Genomic DNA, 14,232 nt, shown 5'->3' with positions numbered 1-14,232 from the left:
CTCCTTCAGTCTCTTAGGGCTTTTGTAGACATACAGCATTGCAGCTGCACTGCATCTGGTGAAGACACTGTATGCTGATGCGGAGAGCTTTCCCATCGGCATAATAAAACCACCTGTAGGAGAGGCGGTAGCTATGTCTGCAGGAGAAGCTCTCCAGCTGCTATAGCACTGCCTACACCAGTGCTCAGGTCCAACGTAACTTACCTCGCTCAGAAATGTGGATTTTACCAAAGTAATTTATAGCGTAGACAAGGTCTTTGTGTTACTCGCTCATGCAACTAACCTAGCTACATTCCCAAAGTGAAGCAGTGACTGTGACTTTTGGAACATGTTGACAGCTGTTACAATAGCCTTTTAAATGTGTCTCCCTCATGCTGCCTGTCTTTCACTGCAGTGTAAAGTGTGTACTGTGGGATACAGATCTTCCTGCTCCTATTGCAAGCTCCCAAGAGATGGTGAGTATATTTTGTCACTCTGCCAAACTGGGTTTTATAGGTGTACGTTAAAAACCTTCATTTGCCCTAGGGAGTGAATGTCTCTGTTGACTGGTTTCTTTGTGCCATGCAATGGGATGTCTAGGTACCATGTAAGAGAATTAGTAGCAGTACTGGAGGTAGATATGCTGCCAGGCTGTTCGCTCTGCATGCGAAGCAAGGCACATGGCCACACTGATCTGTAGTGGGAGGGAGTTCCACAGGACATTGCCCTTCATCCAGAACATCCTGTTGCCAGTACCTGATAGTACCATCCTCTGTTCCTTCAGTGTCATTGTTCTCCTTCATTCCTAACATTATGGGATGGGTGCTTAGAGAGAGCTGGTCCAGGCTACACATCGTAGACTGCCACAGGCGTTAAGAATGAGGGCTGGGACCTTGAAACAAACACAGAATTAGATGGTACCCCAGTGTAGGGTGTAGACCATGGGTGTGATGTGTTCCTATCTAGCTGATTGCTTAGGAGATGGGCAGCTGCATACTGCAGCAACTGGAGCTTTTGTCTGGCCTCACTGCAACAGCCCAGCCCAAGAAGGGGCTGTCAAAGATCTGGCTGGCTGCTATTGCTGAAGAGTCTGGGAATGCCACAGAGTCCAATCAGCTCTGAGACTCTGTGCCACTGAAGTGATAGGAGTGCAGGCACCCCCAATAGTTTGTGGTCATGGACTCTGCCAGTTCCCCCCATGTCACCTCTGTTTTACCAGGCTCTCCAACCAAGAACCTGCTTCTGTCAGACAGCCAGGCATTCACAGTGCAAGGTTTTGCGCTGTTGCTTTTCTGCTAGCAGATTCAGAATGTCCTGTGCCTCCTGCAGAGCAAACCTATGTACCATGGGGAAACGATGTGTGTTACAATCTGTGTCGATCCAAAGAACAAACTGCCATTACCTATTAGCCCCCATGCTCTGTGCTCTGTTCAGAGCTCTTTATTCACTGCAGCCGCACCCTTAGAGAGATCCTGACTTCCTTTCACTGTTGCTGTAACGTGAGCGATGCACCATCAGTGTTCTGGAAGCAGAGCTCAAACTGCTGACCTTTTCAACTCTGCCTTCTTGACTAACTTAACCAAATGGCGATACAAACATCTGTATAGCGAGTTAAATGTTCAGGCCCCTCCAGATGCTGTGAATGTTCTAAGGCTGTGTGCCTCATTTTACTAGTCTGGTTAGCTGAAGGCCATGGGAATGCATGTGTTTTAAGGGTTAACCCTGTGTGACTAGTCTTTAAACGATGGAATGGATTACAAAAAAGACACACAGTCTTAAGCGGTAGGATTGTCCCCTTCTCCAGTGGTTCTCAACCAGGAGTCTGGGGTGAGCAAGTTTCAGGGGGTCCATCACGCAGCCCCAGTGTTTGACTTGTTGGGGCCCAGGGCAGAAAGCTGAAGTCCCACCGTATGGGGCTGAAGCCTGTGGCCCTGTGCCCTTCCACCTGGGACTGAAGCCGAAGCCTGAACAACGTAGCTTCCTGGGGACCCTGTGGTATGGGTCCTCAGGCAATTGCACTGCTTGCTACCTCCTCATGCTGGTCCTGGCTTTTATATGCAGAAAACTAGTTGTGGCACAGGTAGGCCATGGAATGGTTATAGCATTGGGGGCGAGAGAGAGCAGGGGGAGCTCAGAAAGAAAAAGGTTGAGAACCCCTGCCCTTCTTTAAGCAGCTGTTGGGTGAACTCCTGTATGTTTTGTGGTTGGTGGCCTTGAAATAGTTCCTGTTATGTCTTTTTCTCATAGGGAACAGACCAGGGACAGAGCCCAAAAGTGGTTTCGAGGGAGAGGACGTGCACGCCGAGCAGGACTTCAGTAAGAAAATCACCATCACACAATCTGGGGTTGTGGATATGCTCTTTCAGAGAGGGAGAGGTGTCTATAGGCCCCATCTGTAGAAATGCATGGGAAAATTCTCATGCATAATTTACACACGCAGTTACTGCAGTTGGACATGTAATCTCTGTAATTTCTTGTGCGAATGATGCACAAAACCTTGATATGTAGCCAGCATTCTGAATCGAGCTACATGCTGCAGTGCTGATATGAATGAATAAATGGTCTCTCACCTGTACTGTATATGTTTGTATCAAAAGGGGTTGGGTTAGCTTAAAACATGCCTGTGTGCAACTGTTATCAGTATTTGTGCTGAATATGTGGTTATAGTCATCTGACAGATCAGTGTCTCTGGTGAGTTAGCATCAGGATAGCCTCCCTTGTTGGATGTTCCCTAGACGTCGCACAGCTTTGGGAGTGTTCTGGACTGCGGTGTCCATTGGGGTCACTCAAGGACCCTCTCTTGGCACTGAATTTGTGGAGCAGCCACCCCTGTTTCTACCTTTCCATGGCCTGCCGCAAGTGCAGGGACCTTCCCTCTGCATCCTGGCTGTCCTCCGCATGACCTGGGATGGGAGACCAGGTGCTTCAACATCCCAGGGCTCTCCTTCCCCTCATTTAGGTAAAACTCCTCAGCTCATTTTCCTGGGGTATGTATTGCTCACTAGACTCCCACCAGTGGGCCTATGCAGAGGCTGCCTTGGAATAGAAAGAGGTATTTACCATGAATACGGGGGTTCTCTGCGCATTCTCACTTACCATCCCACCTCTGCCTCCTCCGAGTTCCCCTCTAAGAGAAGTCTTGGGTTTAGTAGAAGGACTGAGGTGCTTGGATTTGCAGAGTGCACTTGTAACAATGTTTGGTGCAATCTGGAGGGCTCTCAGAGCTTAGCAGTCCCAGGGGATGCATCCAGTACATCTAATATGCGGAGGTAATGCTATTGAATGGGCTCTAAAGTTAAACCTTGGGGACGCCAACTCTAGCACCTCAGCTGAGGCAGTGAGGCACAAATAAAGAGGTGATCTCTCAAGTGTGGATGTCCCATACCATGTAGGAATTTATAGCTCAAAACACCTTGAACGCCACTCAGAAATCAGTAGCCAGCCAGTGCAAACCACAGAGTACTAGTGTCATGTGCCCCGGTGAGAGATTCCACTTACAAAGTGAGCTGCAATTTTCTGAATTACAGTGAAACCCTGCTATAACGCGATAATTGGGGTCCAAAAAAATTTGATTGCAATAAATGCGGTGTTGCGTTTATAGCGAGGTTACAAAAATTTACCATTTCAAGCTGGTCGGTTTCAAGCCGGTCAGTTTCTCTTGGGCAGAAAATGACTTGCATCTACGAACTGCCCATAACGATAACTGAAAGGGTGTAGCAATAATTAGTGACAGCACAAGCTAATCAACCTATTAAATGAGCCAGAACTAGCCTGAGAATGGCTGGATTTGGACTTTGAAAACTGGAGTTTTGGGACCTGGCAGACTGGAGCTGGAGTGGCTCTCAGGAGATCTGTACAAAGTCGTTCAGCCAACTGCCCTCCAGCCGGAGAGCCGATTGCAGTGTTTGACACTGAGGAGTTGCTGATATTCAGAGCAGAGTTTGTGCCACTGTTTCTGTAGCATGCCTCCCAGCTGTCAGCCTGCGCCAACAGCTGGGGCTCTCAGCCATGCAGCGAGAGAGGGAAACACTTGGAGAGAGCAGGAGAGATGTGCAAGGGGCAGAGGAAGACCGAGGAGCAGCTGGGGAGGAGAACGGCTCTTCTCACCAAAAGGGGAAGGAGGGCAGGGGGGAAAAGGCAGTGGGGAAGGCACTTTTCTTTTCTTTTCTTTTTCTTTGCTTCGGCGGCACTCCAGCCACTTTTTTCTTTTTCTTTCTTTTTCTTTTCTTTTTTTGCTTGGGGCGGCCAGAGCCACCTTATGATCACTTATATCTGAATTCGCGTTATCATGGGGTACGTTATAACGGGGTTTCACTGTAGTTTGAATTTCCAGGTTAAGGTTCAGCCTCGTGAAGAGCACATTACAGTAGTTTGATATTGAGATGACGAAAGCATTGCTCATGGGAGCAAGAGCCACATCTGAAAGAAATCTTTGCAGCTTCTTGGCTAGACACAGCTTGATAAAAGCCTTCCTTGTCACTGACGCTAAATGGTCTAGCAGCAGCTCGGGTCCATCCATAGCCCCAATTTTAACCTCAATCAACAGACACTGAGGATCCATCCTAAGTAAGGTGGCAGATATTCCCTTCACATGAGATGGTTGTTTTCCCCATCCTGCCAGCATCACTTCAGGTTTGTCTAGACTGAGCTTCAGCCAGCTAGCCCACATCAACTGTCTTCAGTTCTGCTGATTGTGAGGAGTTGATCCTCAGTATCTGTTGCTTGGCCTTGCTAAGAGCCCCTTGTACACCCTGAACGGGACAGAGCCCTGTGGAACCACGCACAGCAGAAACCAGAGAGGGTCTCGGAGAGAGGGGGACAAAACCCCTGAGGGACAGCCCCCTTGCTTCCTGCCAGGGTTTGCTGGCAAGTCAGCGACTCTTCACAGTCCCCAGTGTTGAAGGCAGCGGACAGATCTGTCTGTAAAGCAGTTGATGCTGCACGTAGGGCTGGCCTCAGACTGGCACAGGTCAGAGATGTGAAGTGACCATGTACTCTGAGAGTTGTCTTCCACAGCCTTCCCATTAATGTTCGCCAAGAGTATGAGATTTGATAGTTGGGTGAGTTGTCAGCACCAAGAGTTTCTTTTGAGGAATGGCTGATGGCACAAGATCTTCCTTTATTGAAGCTAAGACCCTGACCTTCCAAAGGAGGAGATGTAAGCAATCTCCATCAACTCTTCTCTGGCCTGGAAGGACATGGATCCAAAGCACAGTTATGTACTCAGTATCTCCAATCCCTCCAGAACCTCGGAGCGACACTGGCCTAAATCCAGGTACTGAAGATCATACTCTCTGGACATTACACTGTATCCAGGGGACCAGACAGTTTATCCCTGTCCACTGTGAACTTGATTCTGCAACTCTTAACATGATCAGCCCAAATTCAGGAGATAGAGAATTCCACAGCCTCACACCACCCTGATATGGTTTGCACGGCATTCAGACTGGCTAACTGGCTAGTCTGGGTGATCTTGACATCCCTGGCTCATTTAATGTATATCTTGGGTGCACTTGTCCCTGTGACACACATGAACGAAATGCAGTGTGGGAGGGGAGGAAGATGTGAGACCGTGATCTTATCAAGTAAGCAGTACAGGTGTTAGCAGTGAATATGACATGGGCCTGATGTGTCTCCTTTTGCTCCTGTCTGGGCAGCATGAGTAGCTGCTAGGATGGAGGAAAGGGTGGCAGCAGGAGGGGACATGATCCAGCCTAAGGGGGAGGGGAGGCAAGTCTGAAATATTAATTAGTACGAGAAATGTTAAAAGTCAAATCAAAAGAAGGGTTTTTTGAGGGGGGGGGGTTATTCCTCATCTGGGATGGATAGCCACCTCATAAAATTCTTAATTAATCTCATTACATTGCCCATTGGTACTGTAGTTACACATGTCCATTAATGCGCAGCTGTTCTGGAACACCAAGGTTGGAGAATCAGTGGCCAATCACTAACAGTTCCTGGCTACAGGTGTTCAAGAACAGACTAGATAAAAGGCTCTGGTGATTAGTTTAAGGGGTGGGCTTGATCCTGTGCCGGATCCGGGAAGTAGCCTCCAAACCCATTTGGGATTCCATTGTACAGATAACAGCTGAACCTGAAAGTAGGCTTAGACAAAAGGGAGGCCAAATTATGAGCTCCTTGTTGGAGCAGGGATGTGATGACGTGAGCTTTGATGTCTTGTCTGTTGAAGTCCGAGAAGCTTTCATGTTCCTGCTAAATGTTCAGAAACGTGGCTAATCGAAGGACATCAGAGTCTGTTTGCCAGCCCACTGCAGGCAGTTGGGAGAAAATACAAGGTTTGTAGTGTATGCTAGAGGGGGATGCTGAAAATGGGTTCATTCCATTTCTTTTCTCCAGTATTGGAAGACAAGCTTGAAAAACCTGAGCAAGAGCTATCAGGACACCTTAAGCCTCAGAAACAGGCTCCCCAACACGCAGCTCCTCCACAGCAGAGCCAGCCCCAGGAACCCGAGCCTCGGAAGAGAGAGGAAGGCAGAGATCGATGGCCTTCGCAGGAGAAAAGGTACCCTCCCTGGAAGGAGAGCCAGGAGCCTGCTGCCAGGAGGGAAACCGAACAGACTGCACCTCAGGAGGGTGAAAGTAAAAGTAAGTTGAGTCTCAGGCTTTCAGAAAAAGGGCCAAAGTGCAGAGCACTTGGTTTTGGCTGTGGGTGGGCCGTCACTGACAGAGTGCATGGCTTTTCCCTATGACACTTGTCTGAAGGATACTTCCTCAGTGTGAATTCAGTAAGCTTCATGATCTGTTGCAGGCAGGGATAGTTGAGGGGGGGTGAGGTGTCTCTGTCTGGGTTGCTCAGGTACTGGTGGATTTGGGGAGGGAGGCCCTGCTTGGGTTTCTCAGAGGGGATTTGGGGAAAGAGAGTTGTCCCTGTCCAAACGGCCCTCGAGGAAATTAATTCAGGGCAAGCTGCCCCTACCCCATACCATTAATTTGCTGGTCTCAGCCCCGCCTCTGTGCTGTGCTCCAGATCTGCTGCCCCAAGGAGGTCCGTGCTGCTGGGGTAGCTCTGGGGCCCTGTTCCTCTCTCCGCCTCTGTTCTGAGGAGCACAGAGAGTGATTTGCCCCAGAAGCCTGGTTTGCTTAGGGAGGAAGTGGGAGATCAGAGGCAGCCAGCTGGGCTGGTTTGTTTCTCACAGGGCCTGTGAAGAGCCTAGTAGGTCAGGGCCTGCTTTGCTTTCTGATCACCCCCCTCTGCACCCACCCTCCCCTCCACTTTCTCCCAGGGACCCTCTGTAACGATGCAGTCTCTGGCAGGACACAACTGAAAGTATCAATTTGGGACAAATTGATTAGAGCATGGCAGTCACAGCCCAAAGCTGGTTGTCTTTTATTACTAAGGCATACCAAACCAGCCAAACAGAGAGGACTTCGGTTTCATCCCACTGGCTAACCAGAAGTCATACAAGCAATTCTCTCAGACATTCATTCCAGTTTTCCAGTATCACAATCAGCAGCCACTTCTTATGGGGATTAATAGTTATGAAAACGAATACCCCAGTAAAAGAAAAAAGGTTCTCCCAATCCCAAAGGACCAAGCCCCAGACCCAGGTTCATATACCCGTCAGATCTTACCCACAAATCACACTGTTGCCAATCCTTTAGAATCTAAAATCTAAAGGTTTATTCATAAAAAAGAAATAAATATAGATGAGAGCTAAAATAGGTTAAATGGAATCAGTTATATACAGTAATGGCAAAGTTCTTGGTTCAGGCTTGTAGCAGTGATGGAATAAACTGCAGGTTCAAATCAAGTCTCTGGAGTGCATCCACATCTTGGATGGGTCATTCAGTCATTTGTTCAGAGCTTCAGTGTAGCAAAGTTCAACCAGAGGTAAGAAGCAGGATTGAAGACAAGATGGAGGAGATGCAGCTGCCTTTTATAGTGTCTTGCCATGCAGCCTGTGCTTCCTTTGTTCCAAAAACAAGCTACCCAGCACATGGCATGTAAAAACCCCAGAGTTCTGTTCATAGACATGTCCCTGCATGTCTTGCTGAGTCACAAAGTGTATCTACCTTCTCTCAGTGGGTCAGTTGTACAGCTGATGGTCCTTAATGGGCCATCAAGCAGACTAGGCAGTGCTTACACCAAATTGTCTGGGGTGTCACCCAGAAGCATATCACAAGTTTGAAATACAGACAGTATAAAGCCAATACTTATAACTTTAAGTGCAAAAATGATACATGCATACAGATGTCATAATCATAACCAGCAAATCATAACCTTTTCATGGACACCCTATGTGACCTCCTTTGTACAAGATTTGGTGCCACTGTATGACCTTGGCTGCAACAATGATCTATGTGGTCACAGTTCATGTCAATAACGTCAGACCCTCTCTCTGGTCCTTGGAGGGCAGAGAGGTGCACAGCTGCTGGAGGAGGGTTTCCTCTCCCACCACACACATGATCCCAAGGGATGGAGCCTGCAGCAGAGGCAGCACAACTGTTACCACCAAAACATGCTACAGGTGATGTCTTCATGGAGCAGCTTCTGGCCTGATGGCGAAGTGTTTGTGTCCTCAAACAGGGAGACTTCCTGCTAGTCATAGCCTGGTTCAGCCTCTTGGGGGTCCAGTGACTAGCTCAGACCTCAACTCCTTCTGCCCTAGCTGCTTCTTGTCTGTCTTTGCCAGAGACTCACTGGCAGGAATTCAGGAGTGATTGCATTTGTGCGTGATTCCAAAATCAGGAGGGGCAGACCCAGATTTCTATAGGGCCCGGAGATAGCAGGAGTGCAAACAATGGGAGGAGATTGGGTCTTCATCTATGTAAAGCTACACCTGGGGGAGGAAGTGAGCAGCCGGCTGCATAAGCAGCTGCATCAGAGGCATTCAGACAAGTTTATTTTCATTTTGCCATCACTGTGGTGGTAAGAGTCTGGCTTCATGCAATGTTCTCAGTCTTCCTTTCTCTCCCTCCTCCTGCCTGGGCTGCCGCAGCGATTATGTTGAAGCGTATTCCTCGTTTCACCCCTCCGGAAGTGATTGTGGGGCTGCTGGCACCGTTTGTTCGTCTCTCCACCTCCAGCGTGAGCATCATTAAGAAAAGGGCTAGCCAGAGGAGTGACAACTATGGCTTTGTGGAACTGGATTCGCACGCTGTAAGTGGCCCTGACCCTTCCCCAGTGTCTTTACAGAGAAAGAGCAAGAGAAAACATAGTCCTATCATAGACATCCAAGTTCATGCTACAGTTACCTTGGAAAGGCTTGTCTTGCTAGTAGAAGCAACAGTGTCTCAGGCCAGCCTCAGCCTGCCCTAGTCCCGCTTTGGTCTGTCTAGCCGAGTCCCTAGTCCTAGGTGTGGGAAATGGCTGACGGCTCTTCGTCCTTCCTTCTGCTCTCCAGTACAAACCATCCAAGCTTTAGTCTTCCATAGATACCGTTAAGCTGGGTGAATTTCTTGCATCAGTAGCTCTAGGAGGTGCAAACTTTCACATATCAACCAACTACAGGGATCTGCCTTTGTCCTCAGGCAGAACCGTTTCCAATATTCTCTCCTTATTGGCCTTGCCTTGCACAGAGGCTAGTGGCAACAGCAGCCCTCAGGGAAAGCAAGATCCAGGCGAGGTCCCTCCCTGCTGGTGAAGGGGCTGGAGGATGGGCAGGGAACCTAAATATGCACTTCCCCCTTCCTCACATCCCAAGAGTCTTTGAAACGTGTTTAAAAGAGACAGGGCTCTTGTAATGTTTAATGTCCCACGGTGGTACTCCAGCCTGCTGCTAGCTGCACAGCTCAAACCATCCTTCGGAAGGCTCTCTCCCTGGTGGGTCTGGGTCGAGTCCTCCAACACAGCAAAGCTCTCCCTATCAGCTCATAGACCCTAGTGGATATGGATTTATTGAATTCAATAATCAAACCATAAGACCTGGTTCATATCCAGTCACCTCTGGAGTCTGTTACATGATGTGGTGGGTGACCTGTATTCTCACCAGGGTTCAGGCTCAAATAACTCACCTGGAACAGTCCCAGTCACTTCAGAGTTCATTCCATCATGGCTGGATTTTGGAAGTGGGCTTCTGTTTCCTTCTGAAGAATGCAAGCTTGTCTCTTCTTTCCCCAGGAAGCAGTGCAGTTGGTGAAGGTTTTGCAGAACCTGGATCCCCCAATCTGCATTGATGGGCACACCGTGATTGTGAATCTAGCCACAGGAAAGAGAAGGTGAGAGAAGACGAGAGGCAACACTATCCGATGTACAATGGGCTGTAGTGCCTTGGTCTCTCCAGTTAGGGACACTTTATCATACTTGGAGGCCTAAAGCTTAAGCACCCAAATAGTGCACAGGATCTTGGATAGGTAATTAGGTACCTTCCCAGAGGTTTAAGAGGCTAACTTTAGTCATCCAAGTTTGACAAGGTGATTTGAGTGTCTGAAAAACAAATGGCAAGCGTATTTTGGCTGTATGGGCTTAACCTCCTAGTCCAGTGGTTCTTAGCCTTTCCAGACTACTGTTCCCCTTTCAGAAGGCTGGTTTGTCTTCCATACCCCAAGTTTCACCTCACTTAAAAATACGTGCTTACAAAATCAGGCATAAAAAAGTGTCACAGCACATTATTACTGAAAAATTGGTTACTTCTTTTTATCACATAAAAATAAAATAAATCAGCTGGAGTATAAATATTGTACTTACATTTCAGTGTATAGTATATAGAGCAGTATAAATAAGTCATTTGTATGGAATTTTAGTTTGTACTGACTTTGCTAGGGCTTTTCTGTAGCCTGTTGTAAAACTGGGCAAATATCTAGATGAGTTAATGTACCCGCTGGAAGACCTATGTGTACACATACCCCTGGTTGAGAACTACTGTCCTAATCAAGTGACCTTTAAAGTTGGTGTCCACTGACCAATTCCCATTTCCTGGGGGCTTGGAGATGGGGCTTCGGCATTTCCTAGGGCAGGGGTCTCAAACATGAAGCTAATCTAGTTTTAATTAGGAAATTCTGTTTCTCTCTCACTAGAAATGACTACGGGGAGCAGGCCAACAAACTCTACTACAACCCGGTAGGTCTGCGCCAGTGCTGCATCTTAGAGTGACTTACCTGTAGCTAGCAAAAGGGGCTAGTTGTGGTGGTTGTCATCTGTGCTGTTGGCTATGATGGCACTCACACTGAAGGGGAGATTGGGCTGCTGGTGGCCAGCATGGGGACTGGGCTTTCCTTTGCCAGACCACTTCCTTTGAACTGCCAAAAACTCCCCAGGTTGAAGGCAGAACACTCAGCCAAGGGCGAAACTGCTATGCTCCTAACTCTTAGGCATTGCAATGTGCACCGTTCAGTCTATAACACCCTGCTCGGACCTTCAGTACCTAGGGTAGAGGGGGTTCAGGGCAGAGACTTGAAGGGATCAAATAGTCTGGCTTAGCCAGTACACATATATTGAGTGTAGGGCATACCATATTATATTATGGCTTTCCCACAGTTCTGTCCACTTGGCTCACGTTTGTCAAGAGATATATTTATCCTACAATACTCTGCAAAGCTAAATATAGCTTCTGACATTAGCAAAGAAAAAGCCTGTCAAAGACAAAATACATTCATTCTACGTTGGAGGACAAGTACCTTCATGGGCAACTGGTTTCAAAGGTAGTATCCAGAAGAGAGAGAGAGAAAGGTACAGAACAGTAATCTAGTGGACTGGTGCAAACAGGTGCGTTGGATCATCAGAGACATATAAAGCGATTTTGTAAGCTGTAAGCAAACGTGCTATAAATGTAAGTGGTTTTGGGGTGTATTTCAAAGCCCCTACTGTGTAAGGTGAACTAAGTGTACTGCAAGAAACCGCCTCTCAGAAAGATTGTAGATTTCCTTCCTTGTAGAAACCATGGCTGGAAGGGACCATTGTGATCATCTAGTCTGACTAATGCAACTATCTTCTTTACTAGTCTACAGTTCACACAACAGAAAATCAGGAGCTGTGTATTGTTCTGCTTAGCCAATTTCCTGTCTAAGAACAAAGTTTGCTGAATTTGCTGCTGTTTTCTGTACTCTGAAATGCTTTCACAGAGTTAATCTTGGCTCATGTCTATTAATCAATACTTGGCTCATTATCTGCCATTACTTCAGAAAAGTACTTACCCATAAGAGTCTTTTAAAAAACAGCTGCAGACAATCCAAGGTGGGGTCAGGATCTCTTCTGTACGGCATTGGGAGGATGGGATGTGGGATGTTCTCTGTGTACAGCACAGGTTGGAGATCACTGTTGAACTGGAACCATGTTCAAAGCCTACTGAAGTAAATGGGTCTTTCTCTTGACTTCAGTGGGCTTTGGATCAGGCCCTGGGAGAGTACATTTGTCCCCTTATTAGAAATGGCTGAAGGCGTGTCACCTTGCAGTCTTGGAGCCCATGTGAGAGAGGAGTGCTTGCCAGATAGTCTCCTTTTGTGACCTGTGTCTAAACAGCTCTCTTGTTCCAGGGCAAAAGGGGCATGCGGGACAGGAGAGGTGCCGAATCTCAGAGACACAGCCGAGCGCAGTGTAAGGCTAATTTCTACCATGCTTTTACCGTGGATTCTTTTCTTCTTTATAGGTACTTAAAGGAGCACTGCCGACTTGAAATCAATCAATTTTTTAAGAGCTGAAAGTAGGCTCTGGTCCTACTCTCACCTCTCAGTTCCCATACCAGTTTTGTCGGGTTTACAATCACATTGTCCTGTTTTATTATGGTTTTTCTCTCCCCCTTGCTGTGTGTAAAAGACCCACACAAATAGGGGAAACCAACTGTTTGTATACAGTCGATCAACCAGTGTAAAAAATAGAGAAATATTTTCCCCTAATCTCTTTTAGTTACAGGAATTGTATAGGAGGGTTGTACAAATAGCATGTAAAAATTTTCATTTCTGTGTGACATTGACTGTCCTTACTTGTAACATCTCAGATCACTGTAACTGATGGTGATTAGAGAGAAAAAACATTCTTCATATTCCTTGATGTGCCTGCTGGAAGCCTTTGACAGCACTTTGTGTGCAGCTCGTTTCATGGGCGCCCTGTAGGATCAGTGTTTCCCCACCTGTTTCTGAGCAGCTTTCATTGTTGAGGCACACACCTTGTCAAATAGGAGCAGGGGCAGGTTATCAAACCACTTTTAAGTCATTATTTTGAAACTGACCATTATTTGAAACTGATTTCAACTTGGCTGTGTCCCTTTAAATGAAATCAGCTGGTGGTCTCAGTCCAGGCACCAGTGGGCAAATGCCTGCATTGCATTAACTGGCACCACCAAAGTCGGAGCTGGATGCGTCATGAAAACAAATTTATCTTCTCGGCCTTAGAGGAGTGAAAGATATTGGCAGAGCAGTGTGGGGAAGCTTGCACTGTATGTGCTACATGGATAGAGGGCTTCCATCTCCAGGGCTGATCATCTTTCCCCCAGCTCAATATTTGTGCACACCTGTATTTTTGTAAAAGTTTCTCCTGAGGCGAATCTGATGTTGGCTCTTCTCTCTTCCCATTCAGCTCCGTCAGATGTGTCCACTTTCATCTATGATCCTGACACTGGGAACTACTATGACCCTATAGCTGGGTTATACTATGACCCCAAGACACAGGTGAGTGGGTGGGCAGGGGAATATACACCTAGCTGGTTTTATAGCAGGTTGTGGTGAACTCTTCTCTAAGGAGCACATTTCACAGCTTTGGTGCCACTTTCGCCTGTGGAGTCAGACAGTGCAGTTGAAGGAGGTCTGGGATATGGGAATACAGATTGGGCTTTATTTCCAGTTCCTGTCCCCTGCTTAGTGCCCCTGAAAGTTCAAGAAGCACTGCCTTTCCAGTAGAGTCTACAGCACTGACTTGGGAAGAGATTTGGAACTGATTGGATTCACGTTGGTTCAGTTAACTCACTAAAGCAGTGATACTCAGACATAAGGTGTTCAGGAGCCAAATTAGTGAATGACATTACCCAAAAGGGCCACAGTCGTGTGAATTCATTGTTTCATTTGCTATAGTATTATATAGTCATACTTAAACAGTATGATGGGGGAAATATTTCGTTTTTAATCCGATCTTTCTAATCTATCTAATTCTTGCTGCAAAATGACTGACCAAGTATTATTTTATTAACTACAATTGGCTAATAACATAGTAAAAGCATTCTGATTGGTTAAAAACTTAGATTGGTTAATAATGAAATCACACAGTGTTTTAATATCATGAGCTGCAAAGAGTCGCAGGAGACATGTTAAAGAACCACTTGTGGCTCCTGAGCCTCAGTCGGAGTATCACTGTTCTAAAGGGTG

The 14,232-nt window shown here is 47.0% G+C and overlaps 1 protein-coding gene across 5 annotated transcripts in view; it reads left to right on the top strand.

Moving 5' to 3' along the window:
* Positions 1-14,232, top strand: part of RBM6 (RNA binding motif protein 6) — a 139,126-nt gene that overhangs the window by 115,245 nt on the left and 9,649 nt on the right. For 4 of the 5 annotated variants that reach the window (XM_050958637.1, XM_050958636.1, XM_050958639.1 and 1 more), the window contains exons 8-15: positions 395-455; positions 2,227-2,295; positions 6,337-6,585; positions 8,940-9,100; positions 10,061-10,158; positions 10,957-10,999; positions 12,412-12,472; positions 13,451-13,542. In XM_050958637.1, the coding sequence (XP_050814594.1) occupies positions 395-455; positions 2,227-2,295; positions 6,337-6,585; positions 8,940-9,100; positions 10,061-10,158; positions 10,957-10,999; positions 12,412-12,472; positions 13,451-13,542 (834 nt within the window). The remainder of the gene's footprint in view (positions 1-394; positions 456-2,226; positions 2,296-6,336; positions 6,586-8,939; positions 9,101-10,060; positions 10,159-10,956; positions 11,000-12,411; positions 12,473-13,450; positions 13,543-14,232) is intronic. The other variant, XM_050958640.1, reaches the window with a different exon arrangement.

This window comes from Gopherus flavomarginatus, chromosome 6 (assembly GCF_025201925.1).
Source record: "Gopherus flavomarginatus isolate rGopFla2 chromosome 6, rGopFla2.mat.asm, whole genome shotgun sequence".
NCBI classification, from domain to species: Eukaryota; Metazoa; Chordata; order Testudines; family Testudinidae; genus Gopherus; species Gopherus flavomarginatus.
Note: the sequence above shows the minus strand (reverse complement) of the source record. Positions and strands in the feature narration are given on the sequence as shown.